General features: G+C 45.2%; 1 protein-coding gene across 1 annotated transcript in view; it reads right to left on the bottom strand.

Moving 5' to 3' along the window:
• Positions 1-23,780, bottom strand: part of gtf3c3 (general transcription factor IIIC, polypeptide 3) — a gene marked incomplete at its 5' end in the record, with an annotated part of 52,167 nt that overhangs the window by 7,531 nt on the left and 20,856 nt on the right. The window contains 5 exons of the mRNA XM_080720219.1: positions 8,832-9,057; positions 10,007-10,139; positions 11,434-11,535; positions 13,403-13,605; positions 22,424-22,595. Coding sequence (XP_080576345.1) covers positions 8,832-9,057; positions 10,007-10,139; positions 11,434-11,535; positions 13,403-13,605; positions 22,424-22,595 — 836 coding nt within the window. The remainder of the gene's footprint in view (positions 1-8,831; positions 9,058-10,006; positions 10,140-11,433; positions 11,536-13,402; positions 13,606-22,423; positions 22,596-23,780) is intronic.

The raw sequence follows: 23,780 nt of genomic DNA, 5'->3' as shown, positions 1-23,780 counted from the left end.
TACGTGCGGTGAAACTTTGGCTGAGTTTCAGCTCTAAATGCAACTGATAGCACTGATAGAAACTATAGTCCTATACTAGTAAGATGCCTCAGGGTGACATGCGACCTCGCCCTAGCGAGGTCGTGCCAATTCTTGGCTATCTGGCCAGTGATGTATATCGGACCAGTTCTACCCATATAAGGAGATCCAGTATATATAGTACATCCCTTTTATGCCCATACATGGAGATCCCTGTCTGAACGAGCCACACAGATATGGGCTGTCTTCACTCCATATTATGGGCATTCCCATATGATGTCCTGTTAGATATGGGCTTACTATTGATGACATCAGGGATCTCCATATATGGGCATAAAAGGGATGCTGTTAAATCATTGCATGCCAGGCCCGATAGTCCCGAGATTATTTCAATGTCTTTCCCTGCCAGGCCCGATAATCCAGAGAAAAAAAAATATATATATATATATATATATATTTTTTTTTTTTCAAAACAATTTTTTTCAAAAGAATGTTTTCACCCCAAAAAATGTAGTAGGCATGATAGCAATCGCGAAATTGCATGTTTAACCCCCATAGCAACCCCATCTTTCAAACATGGCAGCCATCTTTCTTTACATTTTAGGAAAACATAATGGCTGCTATCTCATGAATGCCTAAACGGATTTCCATTCGGATTTTTTTGTTTGAAAGCTGTGAGCAATGTGGATCTAGGCATGGGTGTGCATGATCCGTGCACTATGAATTACATGGAAGTCTATGGAGACAGGGGCATATGAGAGTACGAAGGTATTGTTAAATGGCGGGGAATGTGTGAGTGGTTCCCTTGACATCACAATACAATGTATGTTATGCCCATACATGTAGATCCCTATCTGAACCAGCCACACAGATATGGGCCATGTCTTGGCCATCTGGCCAGTGATATATATTGATGAGGGATCTTCATATATGGGCATAAAGGGGATTCTGACGTCAATCTTTATAGCGAGGTGGCAGCTTGCACTCATCGGTGTTGTCATGCATGCACGGCAACCGGTTGTGTTGTGAGTGAGGTCAGACCAGAGCTCTGCCCAACATGTATAAGATTCTAAAATGTTTTTGAGTGCCACTTCATTCCACAGAGACCAGTGGGTTCAGTGTCCTTACTCAGTGTCGTGAGAGGAGATAAAATAAATTGCCACTAGTACTACCCAACAGCTGTCCCTATAACAGTCCATGTATAGATGCAAATTTGATGATGAACCGCAACTCCAGGAAGGAGTGTGGTCACAATCCTCCCAGCCCAAGGTCTGCTGTTCTGACGACCTCTACTGTCAAATGCCCATACATAGACAGATCCCTTCAGAATCCTTCCAGCAAATCACCAGAATTGCAACCAGCCAGGAACAAGGAGACACAGATGAACAACAATCGTACAGTCATCAAAAGTTTACCAGGACTTTAACTCAACCAGGAGAAGTGAAGACACATCAGCTGACTTATACAGGGAGGAAAACTCACACCTGCAAACAGTGTGACAAGAGTTTCAGTAAGTTAAGTCTCCTGAAGACACACCAGCGTATCCACACAGGAGAAAAACCTTTTCACTGTAAAGAGTGTGACAAGAGTTTCAGTCAGTTAAATAACTTGAAGACACACCTGCGAATTCACACGGGAGAAAAACCTTTCTTTTGTAAACAGTGTGACAAGAGTTTCAGTGAGTTAGGACAACTGAAGATTCACCAGCGTATCCACACAGGAGAAAAACCTTTCCACTGTAAGCAGTGTGGCAAGAACTTTAGTGTGTTAAGTCATCTGAAGACACACCAGCGTATCCACACTGGAGAAAAACCTTTTCACTGTAAAGAGTGTGACAAGAGTTTCAGTCAGTCAGGTCAACTGAAGACTCACCAGCGTATCCACACAGGAGAAAAACCTTTCTATTGTAAAGAGTGTGACAAGAGTTTCAGTATGTTAAGTCTCCTGAAGACACACCAGCGTATCCACACAGGAGAAAAACCTTTTCACTGTAAAGAGTGTGACAAGAGTTTCAGTCAGTTAAATAACCTGAAGAGTCACCAGCGAATTCATACGGGAGAAAAACCTTTTCACTGTAAAGAGTGTGACAAGAGTTTCAGTCAGTTAAATAACCTGAAGACACACCTGCGAATTCACACAGGAGAAAAACCTTTCTTTTGTAAACAGTGTGACAAGAGTTTCAGTGAGTTAGGTTCCCTTAATAGTCACCAGCATATCCACACAGGAGAAAAACCTTTCTATTGTAAACAGTGTGAGAAGAGATTCAGCCAGTTAAGTCACCTGAAGAGTCACCAGCGAATTCATACGGGAGAAAAACCTTTCTTTTGTAAAGAGTGTGACAAGAGTTACAGTGATTTAGGTTCCCTGAAGATACACCAGCGTATCCACACTGGAGAAAAACCTTTCTATTGTAAAGTGTGTGACAAGAGTTTCAGCCAGTTAAGTCACCTGAAGAGTCACCAGCGAATTCATACAGGAGAAAAACCTTTCTTTTGTAAAGACTGTGACAAGAGTTTCAGTGATTTAGGTTCCCTGAAGATACACCAGCGTAGACACACAGGAGAAAAACCTTTCCACTGTAAGCAATGTGGCAAGAACTTTAGTGTGTTAAGTCATCTGAAGACACACCAGCGTATCCACACTGGAGAAAAACCTTTTCACTGTAAAGAGTGTGACAAGAGTTTCAGTCAGTCAGGTCACCTGAAGAGTCACCAGCGTATCCACACTGGAGAAAAACCTTTTCACTGTAAAGAGTGTGACAAGAGTTTCAGTCAGTTAGGTCACCTGAAGAGTCACCAGCGTATCCACACTATAAATAGTGAACGCCACCATCTGAACAATGGAGGGGAAAAAAATTGGTCAAACGGAAATATGTCTGTAGCCTGATAAATCCAGGTTGTGCACACCCGCCTGTTTTGTGCAGACAGTGTAGCCCAGTGTTATGTGAGCGGTGCATTTTATGAGTTAATTTCATTAAAGACCATGTCATCCAAAAAAAAGTTAAATCTTATTAGCCATCACGGAGCGCCTCTACTGTACTGTATATTGAACTGTTTGTCGGCCAGCCCGTCTCCCCTCGCCTGCAGGAACTGATCTTACATGATTTTTTCTTTTTTTCTAAATCGATGTATAAAAAAATATAAATGATATTATATTATTAAAGGAGCTATAGTCAACTTTTTCATTTTAGGGCTGACACTTTGTTTACATCCTAGTCTATAGACTAGAATGTAAACAAAGTGTCGGTCTGACAATGGCCAAAATGAATATTTTATCACCAGTAAGACTCCCTAATCGGGAGATAAGCGACCGTAGGTCACTTATCTCCACAAATAGGGCAAAAATGTTATTTTAGGCTTTTTGTGGTAATTTTTGAATAGAAACACATATATGAAGCTTATTCTTTTTATAAAATATTTTCGAAACATTATTTTTATTTTAGCATTCGTTTTTCAAGAAAAAGTTGACTATAGCTCCTTTAACATTGTTCATGTCAAGTAGATGCTTATTTGTTCAATTGATGAAAATCGCTATGGTTAACTAGTTCACAGCCAAATCGCCAAACGTCGCCATTTTGAGGAGGCCCAGCCAGCCAGATCGCCAAACGTCGCCTTCCTGATGATTTTCTGATTTTTTGGGTATTTTTTTGACATTTTTAGAGCCATAAATGACCATTCTAGCTTCATTTAAGCTTCAGCAATGATAATGCGATGGAAATGATGTCATCGATGACGTAACCCGGAAGTCATTTGCATATAGCATAGCATATGCAAATTTTAGCATTGAAAGCCAACGTTTTTCTTATCAAACTTTACCATATGTAGACGGATTTTCATTCGGAAAAAAATGAGAGGCTGACAGAGTGGTCACCCAGCATCATGGTCGAGTGTTTGAAATAAACTGATTGCGCCCGTGAGGGCGTGCATGATGCTGTTTGTTTGGGCGCTCCGGCCGGCCGTCAGTTCCATTATAAACACAGGCTGCAGGTCATTCTCATTCAGTCTAATGAGTCAGCCTGATCACTTAGTCGTTGGCGCACTCTTGTGGTATACAAATAGACTGCAGTTTACAATTATATTCTGCGCATTGATTGTTGTATTGTAGGACTGAAAAAATAATAATAATCCTGGCAGTATAGGCGCACAAGCATATTGTAAATGGCTGGGAGAGAGTTTTAATTGCCATACATACGTACAATCAGACAAAGCCAGATGTAGGAGAGGTTAGCACCGCTCAGAGAATAAGGGGTGTGTGTGGAAAATATATCCTGACGCAAATGGGCGGGGCCTATGTGTGGAGATGAGTCATGACCCAAGAAATCCAGGGAAAAAGGAAATCAAACTTTCCGACCAACGGTTCAAGAGTTGGCAAGGCTGTTATAGCATCACCATGAGGCCGACTAATGTAATTATTGTTCGATTAATTCTTTAAATGATTATGAATCTCCTCTCCGAGTTTTGAAACTGTAGCCCTTATGGTTTGCAAGAGAAAAAAAATTCAATGTGAGTTTTTTCCCCATTCAAGTCAATGGGTAAGATTAATTCACTAATAAATTAATATCAATTAAACGATACAACTTTTCTCTTAGCAAAATGAGAGCACATGATTCCCGATGAAGCCGGTCGATTTGACATATGGCGTGAGTGTGTGGCGCAAAAACTGTGGGCGGTGAAACATGCCGGAAAAAAAATTATCTAGAAAGAAAGAAAGAAAGTTTCCCCAGGAATATAGTGTGTTGCCCTGTTAGGGCAACCACCAGGGTTCCCACAATTTTTTACCAATTAATTTCCAAAACTTTTCCAAAACTTTTCCAGAATATTTAACCCAATTTCCAGGACTATATAACAATAATTGAGCTCAATAACAGGTCGCTTACTCCTATGCGCAATGCCCAAAGACAGGTAGTGTATGCCAGTGGTTCTCAACCTTTTCAGTCCGTGACCCCCGAAATAATCATGTTTTAACAGGGGACCCGGCACCCTGAAGAGCACTAAGAGTTGAGGAATTTTGTATAACACCGTTCTATTGTGAAAATAGCAGATCTACATGCGTTGCGAGGCGTTGTGAGCATGTAGATCGGCTATTTTCACAATTTCTGCCTCTAATATTTGACAATTTGGCCCATGTTTAATTTGTCATTTCAGAGGTGTTAACAAAATCAATAACCAAAGACAATGTATAGCTATTTTTTCCAGGACCTTCCAGTTACCCTGATAAATTCCAAAACTTTTCCAGTACTGGAAAAACATTTTTCTCATTTCGAAATATTTCCAGGAATTTCATGACCGTGGGAACCCTGAACCACACTAATAATGAGGATAAGATACGTGTGTTGGCTTTCAGCGAGCCCACAGTTACTTACGCCTATTCCCTGTCTTAGCGATGCATTTCCATGTGAATGCCCGCGTGACTGTGGCTATTGCCTAGCAGCGCGCGTTGCTAGGTTACGTTGTTAACGATCTCCTGCTGACTTGCTCATTTGTAGCTGATCCTTTCTAATTTGCAGCAACATTATGGAGGATCAAAAAAAAAGAAAAGGCCATTTCACGGACATAGGGACATGAACATTAATAAGAGCTGTACAGCCAGCCCACACAGCTGACTGACAAGCAGACAATGCTGCACTGTGATCCGACACAAACTGAGTGCAGCGACAGCTATTCAGGGCTGCCGCAACTAGCTATTAGCCAGTAGCTATGCCCCAAAAAAAAAAGCTTTTGTCCAATGCTAGCTTTGAATAACTTCTTGCTTGCCGGTTGCTAAGCTAGCATTGGACAAAAGCTTTTAGGGGAGGGGCAAAGCTACTGGCTAATTACTTTGTAAATGGTAAATGGTGCATTTATATAGCGCTTTTATCCAAAGCGCTTTACAGAGATTGTGCATTACATTCACCCATTCACGCACACATTCATACACCGGTGGCGGAGGAAACCATGCAAGGCACCAACCTGCTCACCGGGAGCAATGTGGGGTTCAGAGTCTTGCCCAAGGACCCTTCGACATTAACTCAGGGGGAGCCCGGATTCGAACTGGGAACCCTTTGGGAACCCTTCGTGCTCTAATAACGGTTTCTCTACCCCTGAGCTATGCCGCCCCACTTTCTTGGTGATTATTCCATTGATTCTTTTTCAATAATCAATATTATCGGGGAGATGTTTGTGTGTATATATATTTGAATAAATCCCTACGCTATACAAGTGAAGTTCAGTCATTCACTCCAACAGAATCTAAAGCTCCCAATGAGCTCGTCATCGTTGTATAGTCCAGGGGTTCCCAAACTTTTTTGTCTCAGGGCACCCCATAAATATATTTTTTAATCCGAGGCACCCCTAAATTTTCACTCCCAGCACCTTATATTTATAGCATATCGTCGTTGTCGGGTGGAAATCTTGTTATGTCCAAAACCGTTTATCATTTATAAAATGTACTAAACTAGTGAAAACAGCAGATCTACAAGCACACAACGTGTGCTTGTATGATGAAGCAGGGCTTTACGTGACCAAAACACATACACAGTTGAAACTTTACGAGGTTTCTGCCCGACAGCGGCGATATTTTAGTGATTATGTTGCGAGGAAAACGTTGAGATAATAGCCATTTTGGTTAGAACTGACTGAAAATAACTTTGTGCTTCAAGTTTAAAATGATACTAAATATGTTTTTCAAAGTGTCCAAATAAATTCCAAATATTATCTAATTATCTCACGTCACCCCAGGGTGCCCCGTCACCCACTTTGAAATCCCCTGGTATAGTGCATGTCCAACGGATTTCTTCGGGTCCCTCTCTCACGTACAGTGAGAGGGAGAGGGAGCTTATACAGGACAGGACATACCTGTATATTTCTATATTGACCAAAGTATTCTTTTGATTTCATTTGTGTTCAGTTAGAGAGAGTTTTAAAAACCAACAATATGAACACTGAACAGCTACATATTTGAGTGGGGCATGAATAGGCGTGGGCGATATGGAAAAATACAATATCACAACATTTTCCCAAGCTGAATCACGATACACGATTTTATCACGATTTTTTTTTTCAATGGATATTTTTCAAGTTACTTGACAAAAACTAGACTCTCTGGGTTCCTTTTGGGAGGTCTAAATTGAACTTTACAATTATGTAACTGACAGTATACAAATGAAACCAAATGGACCCTTACGGGTCCATTTGGTTTCATTTGTATACTGTCAGAGTTAAGTGGAGACCTTGACATTTTACATTTTGAGAACTACTGATTTAGACCAAAATGCAGGTTTAAATTGAATTCTGCAATGAATCTCTGTATTAACGATTAAACAGGATTTTTTACAAGGCTCCCTCAATTGTATCACCATATATACGATACCTCTGAAAAGGCATATCGTGGAGACATTGTATCGTCTCAACGATAATTATCACCATATCGCCCACCCCTAGGCATGAAGACCAACTAGATGGCCATTCAATCTTGTTTTCAATTAAGCACCGGAACCATGTGTAACTTCATTATCAGCCGCACACTGTAAACCCAAAACTCATTTTGAATCCAAGGTATGCCTAACTCCTGTTACTTCAGCCAATTTCTATTATTCTACATCATATCAATCCAAATATGATCAGAAACACGTCCTGTGTATTCCACGGGGGAAAGATGTTTTCTGACTAGCACAGACAAAGCAACAGCAAAGCTATGTTTCCAAGCAACGTTCCCATATACCAGGGTTCCCCAATTAGTCTTGTCTAGGGTACCAAGCCGAGGGCCACAGCATTGCAGGGGACGATGGTGGCGTTCCCGCTACTCCAGCGACAGTTCAGATATCGTCGTTGTCGGGTGAAAATTGTGTATGTGCATTTATCATTTTAAAAATGATTTAAACTAGTGAAAACAGCCAATCTAAAAGCACACAACGCCTCGCCTCGCACCGCACCGCGAGGCGTTGTGTGCTTGTAGATCTGCTGTTTTCACTACTTTTGTGAGACGGCCTTGAATGATGAAGCAGGGCTTTACTTTGCGAAAGAACGTACACATCTGGAGATACGATATACTAGTGTTGTTGCTGCTCTTATACCACCATTATTACTGGGGTTGGTTGGGGCCTGACAGTAGCTCCCCGCGGGCCGCAAATGGCCCGCGGGCCGCCTATTGGGGAACCCTGCCAATCATATACCATCGACCTTCATCATCAGAGCAGTTGAAGGCTCTGTGGTAATTGTGTACCATGCAATAGTTGGATGCCTGGTGCTAGTTATGTACCCGAGAAGAAGTCAAAGCAGTGGTGTTTTTGACAGCAAATTTTGATTTAGTTTTAGGGTTAGGGTCATTTAGTTTTAGTCATAATTTAGTCACCTGAAAAGTTTTAGTTTTAGTCTAATTTTAGTCGACTAAATATCATGAGATTTTAGGCAACTAAATCTACAGTTGATTTAGTCAACTGAAATGTATTTTGGCAGGCCTTGATGGCATCGTAATGACTTATTTTACACTTGGTTGTGTGCTGAAAATAGCCGATCTACAAGATCACAATGCGTCGCAGCGCGGCCTGTGAAAAAAACGCAGTGGACAAACATGTTTCGCCGTACTTTTAGTCGACAAAGTCAACACTGAGTCAAAGGCCCAGCAGTAGTACAGACCCTGACGAAGACCTAGAAGGTCGAAACGCTTTGGTCAACTTTGCTCAGAAAATAAATTATATTTTTTCACTAAAGACGGAGTGACTTGGAATTCCTTTCTCTGAGAGTCTGCTTTCTACACCTTTGGAAATTAGCAGTGCTTCTTTGAAACATTTTTTGTTCGCCCAGCAGTAGTTGTCTGCCTGGCCCGTAGCCGCGTACCTGATGTAATCGTAGGCCCGGCGGAAGTTCTGGTCGAGGAAGGCGGCCGACAGGCCGAAGAACTCCAGCTCTTTCCTCTTGGCTTTGTTCTCGTAAAAGACGACGAACTCCATGGCCGAGTCGACCAGCAACTCCGCCTCTTTGTAGCGCTTCACCTCGCACAGTGTGTACACGCAGCGCACCACCAACTGCCACCAGTCCTCCCTGGAGAGCACACTGGTCTTACCTAAGGAGAGCCATAGCAGAATATATCAGCATATATTCTGTGATACTGTATATCAGAGGTCTTCAACCTTTTCAGGCCAAGGACCCCTTGGTTGAGAGAGAGATGAAGCAGGAACCCCCACAACCTGTTCATAGATTCAATACAGTTTCATTGTTTGACACACAATCATCAGTGTATTTTGGATTCATGTCAATTTGTGTTTTCAGATATTTAACCACTTGAACCGTCAATACTTAATAAACTTCACCTTTCACTATGTCTCCCGGTTTCATACAGTAGTATTGCAGCATAGTGTAGTCCACACACAACACACAAACACGTACGTGCTAGGGCATTAACGACTAGTGATTTTTGCAAGTCGACTCGACTCAGTAAAAGGTTGAGTTGAAGTCGACTTTATCGTTTGATGACGTCATCACATCACACACGACCCCCCAATTATTTTAGGGGGTCCACAGATGATTAACTTAATGTGAAACATTGTTTTCTCACTCAACTGTAAACAAACCAACATAAAGTTTAAGTGTATAGACTAGAGGGTACCTGCACATTTCTAAAGTGACAATTTAAGGACTTTTTAATACCTCTAAAATGGCAAATTAAACATTGTCCAAATTGTCAAATATATAGAGGCCGAAATTGTGAAAATGGCAGATCTATTTTCACAATAGAAAGTCATTTTCTTTTCTTCTTTTTTTCAACTTCGACTTTCTCTGGTGGGAGTCGACTTGTGTAATGAAGTCGACTGAGTCGACTTTTTCGTTAATGCCCTAGTACGTGCAAACAAACAAACACACACACACACACACACACACACACACACACACACACACACACACACACACACACACACACACACACACACACACACACACACACACACACACACACACACACACACACACACACACACACACACACACACACACAACATATTGTATACACATACCCATGATGTCCTGATACGCGGATTCAGGGTCCTCGATATCGCCCATCACGGTTTTGAGCTTTACAAGCTTCATGTGACGTTCCCCAGATTCTGACACCAAACGCGCGTTCACTCGGGCACGCTGCATCGCTACCTGTTACACACACACGCACACACACACACACACACGCACACACACACACACACGCACGCACGCGGCCACGTGTTAACAATTAACACCTCAGGCGTCTGCATTTGTTGTTTATTCTTTGTTGGATTGGTTTTGGTTTACCATAGCAGTAAACATAACATTGATAATCCTTAGGGCAGGGGTCTTCAATGTTTTCAGGCCAAGGACCCCTTAGTTGAGAGAGAGATGAAGCAGGGACCCCCACAACTTTTCATAGATTTCATAGTTTCATCGTTTGACAGCACAATCATCAGTGTATGTTGGAATTTGTGTTTTCAGATATTTAACCATTTGAACCGTCAATACTTAATAAACTTGACCTTTCACTTTGTACTAGTCTACTATTTTCCCCCCTCTACACCAAACCTCTTTGCCCAAAAATAGGCGATCTACAAGCTCACAACGCCTCTATTTTTCTAATTTACAATATTTCCAGGAATTTCATGATGGTGGGCACCCTCGTTAAAAAAAAAATGGGGGATTTGGAAGAATTTTTTTAGAATCTGCCTCTGGTCTTAATGCGTTTAACCCTAATCGTGCCTATCCCGAACAAGTTCGGCTTTATTTCAATCCAATACAATATTTTATTTGCTATTTTACTTACCCCGAGCTGCTTGGAGCAACGTGGGTGGTCCTTGCTCGTCCAGCGCTTACCAACGAGAGACGCTAGATGGTCCGACGATTAATTCCATTGAAAATGGTTTAAAATAAAGTTTAGAGCCCCCCAAAAAAACCTCAATCTATACTGTCGGCGGCACGACGTATTCCGGGGTGCCTATCCCGAACTGGTTCGGGATATTTAATAAAATTAATTATTTAATCGGAGGCCTCAACGAAGCCCCGGTCTAAACGTCCATCCATGGTCCGGGCCAACACTCGCGCCGCCCACTCCAATAATAAATCACATCTTTAGACAGGATTTTCTCCGGATTGTGTTCCCAGACCCAAAGAGAACGTTTTTTTGCGACTGAAATAGCTTTAGATCGGGCTTCTAAAGGGGTTAGAATTTTGGCTACGTGTCAGCTAGCTTCCTCCTCTCGTCCCACATAGCATTGGCTGGACTGAAATCCCAAGGCACTTGGGACAGTGTCGACGGAAGCTAGAGCGCAGGTCTATAGAGAGATTTCTGGCACTCTAGCGACCACTTGTGGCCCGGGGCACTGTATGAGTTAAGATACAATAATATGCACAACATATTACCCAAGAGTTTTAAAGATAGTAAAAGTGTGGTTGAGATGCTGTGCCGTGTGTGCGTTACCTTCAGCAGCATGGCCAGCATGGTGAGCATGGTGTCGATGTTCAACTGCACTTTGCCCTGGGTCTGGAGTAGAGTGGAGCGCTGGAGCAGCAGCTTCAACTCCTGGAATGGTGGACAGTAGGGATGGGACCATATGAAAATGTCATATCACCATTATTGTGACAAAATAACTGTTGACATTATCGCGATAATCAAAATCCATTATCCTCGGGCGGAACATTTGCGACAAATAGCAGATCTACAAACTCACGACGCGTCGCAACGCAACGCGTTGTGAGCTTGTAGACCTGCTATTTTTTGTCAAAGACACCGGTAGAGTCGCCGGAATGAAGCTCGCCGGGAAACGGGGGGTGCGTTCGGAAATGCGCACCGGTGCGCTTTTTCAGTCTGAACTCTGAAGGTAAACTTTCTGAAAAGCAGCAGTTGCTAACCTAACGTTGCTATTGATGTTTATAAACTAGGGTAAATGATGGTGATAGTCTTAATCTCACAGTATCACAAATGTTAATGCTAGAAACAAACACGTAGAGTAGGACAAACAATCACAGTATGCCTTCTTCAGTATCAACATGAATTAATATTCTATTATAATTTACCCTAGTTTATAAACATCAATAACGAACACATTTACAGAACTTCTAATGTACTGACGTGGTGTCAGTAATGGGCAAAATGAGGCTTTCTGAACCACTGAACCTTTTCAGCCTGGGTTCTTTACTCAAAGCTTTAAATAACACAAGCAGTAACATGATTGCCATCTACTGGTGAAATGGGTGTAGTGCAGTCAAATGAAAGTGTTACTGAATGTGGGATTGTTTTGGCTGAGATGCTTGAATAACTAAATACAAAAAAGAAGAAAATGAGATTGATCAATCTTGAGATTGAACAATCTTGACCAATAATTTGTAACTATGTCTTATAACATTATTGCGACCGAAGGTCTACGTTTTTAGACCGTAAAAATGTGTCATCATGATGTCATAATGCGAGGAACCACTCTACCGGAATGGGTTTGTCGCTCTGACATCACGCTCTGGCTTCACTGTGATGTCACACTAACAGAATCCCTTTTATGCCCATATATGGAGTTCCCTGATGTCATCCATATTTATGATGCCCTGTTAGAGATCTCGGTGTGATGCCAGGGGGAACAAATCCCTTTTATGCCCATATATGGAGATCCCTGATATCCACTTCCTTGATGTCCACATCACTGTGGCGCGACCTCGCCCTTTAGGCCGATTGTCGCCCTGAGGCATCTTACTAGTTATATACTGTACAAGGCAGTGTGCTTGTTAATGTGACAGGGGAGTGAGTGTACATGTGTGTTGACCCATTCAGAACGGGTACACATTATTGTGTATCATAATTTTATGCTTTAACTATTCAAAAATAGCAGATATACAAGCTCACAGTGCGGCACAGAGTGCTGCGCTGCGAGCTTGTAGATCTGCTACTTTTGAAAAATCGTGAAAATTAGAATTTTGACCCGATTCTATAAGTGTCTTTTGAATCCTAAGGTTTTTTTTTTTTTTTAAAGCTATGTTTCCATGTCAGCAATCTGGCTATAGTCATTGTCAAAGAAAAGGTCCTTTTCACTTAACTGGAGCTCAGTTAGTCTGCTCTTGAGAGACTAATATGTCAGTGGTTCTCAAACTTTTTCATGTGAAGGACCCCCAAAATGATATGTATTTGGCCACAGACCCCCATCTCAAAATATCTAGTCCAGGGACCACCCAGAAGCAAAATTTGAGTTACAAACGTTTCGCTTTGAAAACACATATATTCAAAGATTTGCACACATTTTCACGACTTTTTCAAAAATAGCAGATCTACAAGCTCGCAGCGCGGCACTCGGTGCCGCGCTGTGAGCTTGTATATCTGCTATTTTTCACTGGTTAAAGCATTCAATATTATTAAGTGTGTTAAATGTTAACGCGTTGTTGTGATTCGCTGTGGGAAGGTTCACCTGCTGAGTGGCGGAGGAGTCGTGGGCCAGCGTGTCGGGGTCGTACATGGGCTCCAGGGCCTTCAGGGCCATGTCGGGACGCCCCAGCTGCTGCTGCAGCGTGGACAGGCAGAGGCGGGCCTCCAGGTGCTGGGGGGCCATCTGCACCACCTTGTTGTAGCTCTCTGCTGCCTGCTCAATGTGACCCAACGCCTTCAGACACTCTGGGGTGGGTGGGTGGAGAGAGAGAGAGAGAGTAGGGCATTCACCGAATATTCGAATATCAAAGTCACTATTCGACGTTGTTCACCGAATATTCGCTTTTTTCTTCTTTTTTTTTTGTCTTTAAAAATACTGTATATATATTTCTTCATGGTTTATCCACCTGTTTCCGCGGGAGTTTACTGGAGATTATTTGGACCACACTTCCGGTTTAACAGCAGACATACAAGCTCACGTCGCGTCGCAGATGCAGCCCGTTGTGAGCTTGTAGATCACACTCGGCTGCGACGCCGGAAGCTCCGTCCAACTAATGCGCAATGCACGATGGGATGTTGGAAACTTGTGGATAAAGCTTGGCTAGATAGGAAATCGTAAGAACCCTGACAAGCACTTGTAGGTAGGGATGTTAATCGACGCATTATTTGCGAATCGACGCGTCGCGGCCGAAAATCGACGCGTCGATCGACTTTTTTTCACTTTTTTTTCTGCTAAGCAGCAGCTGAGAGGAGAGCACAACGGCGCATTACTTTAAGCAACACAACTTATGCAGCTGCACCCATCAGAACTTGCATCAAAGCCCTAATAATAATTGCTCTTCCTTGCGTTAGCAGTACAGAGTCTGTTCTCTAGAGACTAGAAGCGGAGTGACAAAGTCCATGGAACGTAGTATAGTGGGAACGCTCTGGCTGCCGTGGCTGGCACCCCAGGCTGGTGTATCAATGTGGAGCTTTTGTCTGCCCCGCTCTTCTTCCCCGACCGCGTCCACGGGTGTTTCGCATTAACGACAAGTAATGTATTCTGTGTTGTTTTATTGTCAATCTTGACAAAATCACTGCACACGAGGCGACGCTGCCAAGCGAGCTTTCGTGTCAAGCATGCATGCACACAGGCACGTAAACAAAACAAGTCAGCACGCACTGCTATGACGCGCGCATCAGACCAGTCCAGCAGTGTTTCTCAACCAGTAGTCCGCGGACCTGACTAGCGCCGCATGCATGCGAATCTGCGATGCATGCATGCACAACACAGACATGCACTCGTCCCCGACACAGAGACCCACACACCGGTCCTCTCACATTTGGAAAACATTAACGCTTATAACGTTTTTGAAGCGATTAAAACATTTTTGGGGGAAAAACTTTAGAAAAATGTAATAAAAAAAATAATAATAAAAAAAAATATTCGATTTTCGAGTCGATTTTCGATTTTTTTTCACATCCCTACTTGTAGGTGTTACTTTTAATGTGACTCGGTTCCGCAGATAAATATTGTGAAAATAGCAGATCTACATGCTCACAGCGCCTCGCAATGCAACCGTCGTAGTTATGTTATGATGTTTAGTTATGATGGTCAAAATAAAAGTTTTGAGAACCACAGTCGCTCTGAATTAAGAACGTCTGCTAAATGCCTAGATTGTAAACTACTGAACTCATAAAATGCCACAGTCTGGTAGTAAATCATTATTACATATCCTGAAGCTGGAGACGTAGGCCTACCGATATTCAGTGATTGGGTCTAATGATCAACACGAGAACATTATAATGGTGTAAAAAATCAATAAAAAACTAAACATTTCCACGCTGTAAGGCCAGTAAGGGACAAGATGACCCCCGGCCACTTTCATCATCACTGAATACACTGTGGTGGTTCGTTCGGACACCGCCCACCAGGTAGGCCCTGCATGTCAAAGAAGCGCACCCTGGATGGGAGAGCGAGCCCTAGCAGACCAACACACTGTGTGGGCCAAGTGATTGACGGGCGTTACCTGCCGGCCCACACGCTTCATCAGGCACAAGCGTATGCACCTGTGGGCCCCACCCAACACAGGGGTGCATAAGTACTGAGCTCGCTCTCCCCTTCAGTCTGTGCTGGGAGTCTCTGACAAGCTGATCATGGGCAGACAGGCGGTAAGAGCCACCATATTTCCCTCTCCACCGCATGTTACTGTGTAAAGTGCATTATAGTAATGTTCCTTCTACTCATTACTTCTAGGCATGGACTGGGAGCGGACTGACACTGAGGAGTGTGTACCTGGATCAATGAGGAGCGCAAACCTGACTCACTGTGGAGTGTGTACCTATCACTGGAGAGTGTGTACTCGGCGAGCTGAGGAGAAGGACCTGGAAAAGGAGACCACAGCCTTACCTTCCGGACCCCCAGCGAGCCACCCCTATTCCTATTTTGTTGAGTATATCTCACTTCCCTTAAAACCATACTAGTATCCGGAAATTCTCTGGCCCCAGGCCCATTATACCCCGTGTTCATTTTATTTAGAAGATAGAGAATTAGACGGATTTGTGTAAGAGCGGGCACCTACTCCCCTATTACCTGTCACCTGTAGAGAGGAACTATACTCGCCTAGCGCCTGTGGGGAAGAGAGACTATACACTGGAATTATACTGGCCTGTTTCCTGTGGAGGGAAACCCCTTTAAAGTAACTCTTACCTACCCCCCTGGCCCCCCCACGAAGAGGAGAAACAACAGCCCCGTCCGGGGAAAACCTTGTGTTGATTTATTAAAAGACAATTTCAGTTATTCACATTTATGTTGTTCATTCATGCTACGTTGCATTACAATGCTGTTGTAAAATAAGAACTGTTCAATAAATGCCCGAGTTGGCAACACTGTCTTTGCTCTCTTGTGCCTTGGTTTGGGTTCAGTCTCCACACATGGTGTGCAGAATACGGGTACTGAACCTCACCTAGACGCAATATGACAACCACACCGGCCCTAAATGCTCTGTTACAGAGCCAGGCCGAATTACAGCAAGCGGTGACTAAATTAATAGAGAAAATCCAAATTGACCAAAACGTTAATCCCACACGTCCGCCTGGAGAAGTGTTAACGAAACTGTCCCCCGATGATGATATTGAAGCCTTCCTGGAGGTGTTCGAGCGCACCGCTGCCCGGGAACGATGGCCCGTCCCCGACTGGGGCAGCATCATCGCTCCTTTCCTCTCAGGAGAAGCCCAACGTGTGTGCCGTGACCTACCCCTGGCAGAGGCCCGTGAATATAGGCGCCTGAAAGCAGCTATCTTGGCTAGTCAAGGTTATAGTATGCCGGCCCGAGCCCAGCGCTTCCATGGGTGGAACATGCAAGCGGCGCTGCCGCCTCGGCCCCAAATAGCCGCTCTCCTCCGCCTAACTCATGGGTGGCTGACTACGGCCGGTGACCCGCCACTGATTGAGAGAATTGTCATAGACAAATGTATACGTTCCCTGCCGCCTGATGCCCGCCGCTATGCCTCACAGGTGAGCCCAAATTCCGTGGAGGCCCTGGTTGCGCTCCTGGAAAATCACCAAGTGAGTACAGAGATGATGAGAAGCACAAAGTCAGAGATTCCCAGAGGGACGGGGGAGGCACGTTACAACCGGGACCGCTCGCGGCCTCCGGCTACTTCCCTGTCGCCTACTACTACGAGACGAGCCGCCACAGAGCGGACTGCCCGAAGCCAACCGCAGACATCACGCCGGTGCTACGTCTGCGGGAAAGCGGATCATATCGCATGGTCCTGCCCAGACCGGGACCGGGACCGGGACGTATCCATGCCATCCGCCACCGCCGCCTCCGACGGCCGACGCCCCTGCCTTCACTCCGGGAGCCAGCGGCGGTGCCACTCCAACCTGCCGGTGAGAATTGACGGAGTGGACACCCAGGCTCTTCTCGACTCGGGGAGCGTCGTCACGCTGGTACACGCTGAGCATGCCGGGCGTCCCACCTCCAGCCGTATGCCGGTCAGCTGTGTGCATGGGGATGTGCGCTCCTACCCAACGACGCTGATACGCGTCCAATCCACCAAAGGAGATGTCGAAGTGGAAGCTGGAATTGTACCTAACCTACCGGTCCCCCTGCTCATCGGCACGGACTGTGTGCTGTTTGAGAGACATTGGAACCCGGGGGGCAGAGGACCGCCGCGGCCGCGGCGAAGAAGAAAGATCCGGCCGGGCCCCCGTTGGAGGAACTCATTGCCCGCGTGCCCGGTCTTCCGCGCCGAATCAGAGGGACCAGAGAGCGAACCCTCTCCAGACGAGGAGCTGCAGGGAGATGCACCCGAGGCGGAGGAAGCGCCGCGGGGCACCTCGTCAGAAGAGCCAGAGCCGGTGGCGTGGCCTGACTTCCCCGAAGAGGAGGATGAGAGCTCTCCGCTCAGAGGGGACTTCGCCACACAACAGTGGAACGATCCGAACCTGGAAAATGCTCGGAGGAACGTCAGCGCGATTGATGGGAAACTATGTGAAGGGGTGAGTGAATTAATTTCCCCCTATTTCTTTGTGCGGAGGGATTTACTGTATAGAGGGTGGCGGAACAACACTGGGGACGTGATAGACCAGCTGCTCGTGCCAAAAGAATATGTCACCAGAGTATTGTATTTGGCCCACACGCACCAGCTGGGGGCGCACCTGGGCGTGAAGAAAACCACCGATCGCATCAATGCACGGTTTTATTGGCCAGGCATAAAACGAGCAGTAGAGGACTTTTGCAAAGGCTGCGGTGTATGCCAGCTCACCGCACCCCGTCCTTTCCAACGTAACCCTCTCATACCTATGCCTATCATTTCCACCCCATTCAGCCGCATTGGTATGGATATAGTCGGCCCCCTCCCCAAATCGGCTCGGGGACACAAATATATATTGGTAATACTAGACTATGCAACTCGGTACCCCGAGGCAATACCCCTGAGAGCCGCTACAGCCAGAGCAGTGGCGCACGAGCTCTTCATGCTATTCAGCCGGGTCGGAATAGCCGATGCCATTTTATCGGATCAAGGCACATGTTTCATGTCTCGCGTCATCACCGCACTCTATAAATGGCTTAAAATAGATAAAATAAAGACCTCTATCTTTCACCCGCAATCGGACGGATTAGTGGAACGCTTTAATAAAAGTTTAAAGCAGATGTTAAAAAAGTTGATAGATATAGATGGCAAAGATTGGGATCGCTTGATTCCGCTGGTGTTGTTCGCCATACGGGAGGTGCCTCAAGCGTCTACGGGGTACTCCCCGTTTGAATTGCTATATGGACGGCAGCCACGGGGGCTGTTGGATATAGCAAAGGAAACCTGGGAAAGCCAACCTTCCCCACATCGTTCTGTCATTGACCATGTTGAACAATTACAGGAGAGAGCCAAGAAGATCTGGCCGCTCGTTCGTGAACACATGGAACAAGCGCAGCGCGCCCAGTGCAGGGTGTACAACCGAGGCGCCACGCTGCGGAGCTTTGAGGTGGGCGAAAAAGTGCTGGTGCTCATTCCCACGAGCGAATGTAAATTTCTCGCAAAATGGCAAGGGCCATACGAAATTATGGAGAAACTGGGCCCGGTCAACTACCGCGTGCGCCAAATAGGGCGGCGGAAAACTATGCAAATTTACCATATTAATCTGCTGAAAAAGTGGCACGTTGTGCCTCCTGTCGCTCTCCCGGCCCTACTAACCACTCTCTCCTCTCAGAACCCGCCTCCAGTCCCTATTGGAGAGGAACTGTCCCCAGCTCAGGCGCAAGATATACGTGAGCTTCTGAGCAGGAATGCGGACCGGTTCTCAGAACTGCCGGGCCGTACCCACGCTATTGCGCACGACATCCAAACAACCCCGGGGAAAATAGTGAGACAACGTCCGTACCGTATCCCAGAGGCCCGGCGAGGAGCCGTAAAAGAGGAGGTAACAAATATGCTACAACTGGGAGTTATAGAGGAGTCACACAGTGCCTGGTCGAGTCCCATTGTGCTGGTCCCCAAGCCGGACGGCACAATCCGGTTCTGCAATGATTTCCGTAAATTAAATGAGATTTCAAATTTTGATGCTTACCCCATGCCCCGGGTAGATGAATTAATCGAGCGGCTGGGCCCCGCTCGATTTGTAAGCACCCTCGATTTGACAAAAGGCTATTGGCAAGTGCCCCTTACAAAAGAAACCAAAGAGAAAACAGCCTTCTCTACCCCTGAAGGGCTGTTCCAATATACTGTCTTACCGTTCGGGGTACACGGTGCCCCCGCAACATTTCAGAGACTCATGGACCGAGTATTAAGGCCCCATCATCTCTATGCCGCCGCATATTTAGATGACATTGTGATCCACAGCAGCACCTGGGAGAATCACCTCCATCACATCGAAGCAGTCCTGGGAGCTCTCCGACGAGCGGGTCTGACCGCCAACGCCAAGAAGTGCCGAATAGGTCTGTATGAGGCCGAATATTTGGGTTTCACTATTGGGCGCGGGTGCGTAAAACCCCAATTACGCAAAGTGGAGCGTATACGCGAATGGCCCAAACCCGTCAGCAAGAAGCAGTTAAAGTCATTCTTGGGAATCATGTCCTACTATAACAAGTTCATAAATAACTATGCTACCCTTGCAGCTCCCTTGTACGAGATGACCCGACAAAGTCGGCCCAATATGCTGCGCTGGACAGAGGAGACCGAGGCCGTGTTCCGAGGCCTCAAACTGAAGCTCTGCGATGAGCCGGTCCTAAAAACCCCGGACTTCGGTAAGAATTTTCTACTCCACACCGACGCCTCGAACACAGGCCTCGGGGCCGTGCTCTCGCAAGTCATTGATGACGAAGAGCACCCAATAGTCTTCATTAGCAGAAAGCTCTTAAAGCATGAACTTAATTATGCAACGATAGAGAAAGAGGCTCTTGCTATTAAGTGGGCCATACACCACCTACGCTATTATTTGTGGGGAAGGCGTTTCACTCTCATAACGGACCACGCACCATTGAAATGGATGGCTAGAAGTAAGGACACTAATAAGAGAATAACACGTTGGTTTCTGGAGTTGCAGGATTACAACTTTGAGGTGGAGCATAAACCAGGGAAGGATATTCCCCATGCCGATGCCCTGTCCAGGCTCTATGAGGAAGAGCGGCAAGTTTGCGAACCAGTAGCAAACTTAAGGGGGGGGATGTGTGGTGGTTCGTTCGGACACCGCCCACCAGGTAGGCCCTGCATGTCAAAGAAGCGCACCCTGGATGGGAGAGCGAGCCCTAGCAGACCAACACACTGTGTGGGCCAAGTGATTGACGGGCGTTACCTGCCGGCCCACACGCTTCATCAGGCACAAGCGTATGCACCTGTGGGCCCCACCCAACACAGGGGTGCATAAGTACTGAGCTCGCTCTCCCCTTCAGTCTGTGCTGGGAGTCTCTGACAAGCTGATCATGGGCAGACAGGCGGTAAGAGCCACCATATTTCCCTCTCCACCGCATGTTACTGTGTAAAGTGCATTATAGTAATGTTCCTTCTACTCATTACTTCTAGGCATGGACTGGGAGCGGACTGACACTGAGGAGTGTGTACCTGGATCAATGAGGAGCGCAAACCTGACTCACTGTGGAGTGTGTACCTATCACTGGAGAGTGTGTACTCGGCGAGCTGAGGAGAAGGACCTGGAAAAGGAGACCACAGCCTTACCTTCCGGACCCCCAGCGAGCCACCCCTATTCCTATTTTGTTGAGTATATCTCACTTCCCTTAAAACCATACTAGTATCCGGAAATTCTCTGGCCCCAGGCCCATTATACCCCGTGTTCATTTTATTTAGAAGATAGAGAATTAGACGGATTTGTGTAAGAGCGGGCACCTACTCCCCTATTACCTGTCACCTGTAGAGAGGAACTATACTCGCCTAGCGCCTGTGGGGAAGAGAGACTATACACTGGAATTATACTGGCCTGTTTCCTGTGGAGGGAAACCCCTTTAAAGTAACTCTTACCTACCCCCCTGGCCCCCCCACGAAGAGGAGAAACGACAGCCCCGTCCGGGGAAAACCTTGTGTTGATTTATTAAAAGACAATTTCAGTTATTCACATTTATGTTGTTCATTCATGCTACGTTGCATTACAATGCTGTTGTAAAATAAGAACTGTTCAATAAATGCCCGAGTTGGCAACACTGTCTTTGCTCTCTTGTGCCTTGGTTTGGGTTCAGTCTCCACAACACCTTTAATGAACTGGTGGTGTGGCTACCTAAAAACCTATTTTAACTCTTTCTGTACACTTTTTTGGAAAAACTCTTATGCCTCATTCACACTACAGATATATAGTTGAACGTTTTGCTTGGTAATTCAATGTAATCTCAATGGAAACCAGCTTTAAAGATACAGGAGACGCTCAGAACGAAGCTTTGAAAGCTTTAAAGCTGGTTTCCATTGAGATTACATTGAATTACCAAGCAAAACGTTCAACTATATATCTGTAGTGTGAATGAGGCATTAGTCCTGGTATAATCATAATACCTGATAATGTTTTAGGGGGGTGGGGAATCATGGCACTGCATCATTAACTCATTTAGTGCCCCTGAAATTAACGGATTATAAAGTCCACGATGCCACCTTCAGGCTGGCATCACCACCGTTATCTTATTTTGAAGGCCAGAAGTGCACAAGCGAATCACTTCCGGTCTGACGTCATCGGATCGTGCGCTGGAACCGTTCCGTGTCCACGTGGAGTTGTGTAATGGCCGACCGGGAGCTTTTATAACTGTGTAACATAAGCGAGCATCTGCCTCCATCCTAGCTTCTAAACTGTAGTTTTGAGATAATGGACATTAAAGATGAGATCCCCCATCCACCTCAATGTTATGGATGGGACTATTTTGTGCTCGTGGAGCCGTGATGATGCGAAATCAGCGATGGATTTCGTCTCCGGACCGCCGGCCATTCTTCTCGGTAATGTACTCGCCGTTACAGTAATAGATTACTTTTCCCGAGATATCCCGTGAATGGCACTACTGTAATAGATTACATTTCGCGAGACATCTCGCGAATGGCACTAGATGAGTTAAAATGAATATACTTTTGACAGTGTGTGTGGTGTGTGTCCTACCAGCGTGTCTAAGCCAGACCACAGCCAGGTTGTATTTGACAGAGGTGACCAGGCTGGAGAGGAGCGGCAGGGCTGAGGTGTACTGGCCCTCCTCCAGATAAGCTTCGGCCACGTCCAGGTACAGGTCCCCTACCTCCTCTGGACTCTGCTCCATTAACTCTGTCAGCAGTGCCTATGAGTGGGAATAGACACAAACAGGGGTGTAAAAAGTACTCAGTTTTTTTTTTTTTTTTACTTAAAGGTGATACACCATGCATTTAAAAAGTATTTATGTCATATTGTTTATGTCCCAAAAACGTTTTTCAAAAGGTTTGAGGCCAAATTACCACTCCTGAATAGAGAGCATCTCATTTTTGAATGGCTCTCAGAGCATTTTCAGCTCCCCCCCCCCCACAAAAAAAACTTTTTGAAAACGGCCGTTTATGACGTCACAAACGGCAGCAAATCTGGACAGCCTGTTTTGAGAACCCGTGGGATGCTTTTAACCTCCACCTTCCCAAAACCAGAGAAAGACACAACGGTCTGAAATGGGACTTTGTGAGGATAGAAGGTGCTAGTGGGACCCCAAAAAAAGGTTTTAAAATAGGAAAAGTGAATTTTCATGGTGTATCACCTTTAAGTATAAGTATCAATACTGCACTGTAGATGTACTCCATTACAAGTAAATGTCCAGAATAAAAAATGTACTTGAGTAAAAGTATGAAAGTGTTGGCATCAAAATGTAGTTAAACTACCAAAAGTAAAAGTACAAAATGTTTGAAAATAGCAGATCTACAATCATGGCACCTCATCTTTAAAAGAAAATATAACATTGGTGGTGTCCAAGTAGAAGTAGTCTTTACAATTACTGTTACTGACACACAGTAAAGCACCTTGAGACTGGCCGTTACTGGGGGTTCTAAAATAAATGAATATTTCAAATTGAGAAGGAGTTTCACATTTTTATAAAACAAATCTTAAAATTGTCCTAACTGTTAAATCGCTAAAGTTTTAGAACACCCACTCCGTTATTTTCAGCTTCTAAAGCCTTCTCTTTATATGTTTTCTATGATCATGGCCGGGGTCCGGTTTTCGCGGAAAAATAGCGTCATCTGCATCATCTGTATACCTTGTGTATACGTTGGCCAATCACATCGCGGATCATACACACATGATACACTACCGGCCAATCACAGCTTATCTGCCATGTCTTCAGGAAGTAGCCTCACTCAGCTACAGTGTTAACCATGGTGAAGGATTCTTAACCTCTTAATCCCCAAATCCTGGCCAGAAAATTACGTTCTACCATGCGTTCTACACCTCCACGGATTCGTATCGGTCGCGGTATTTTGCGGCGCCGCTCCGGTGGTCCGCGGCA

This window comes from Nannobrachium achirus, assembly GCF_963921795.1.
Source record: "Nannobrachium achirus genome assembly, chromosome: 24".
Lineage (NCBI taxonomy): Eukaryota > Metazoa > Chordata > Actinopteri > Myctophiformes > Myctophidae > Nannobrachium > Nannobrachium achirus.
This window is presented reverse-complemented; position numbering and strand designations above follow the sequence as displayed.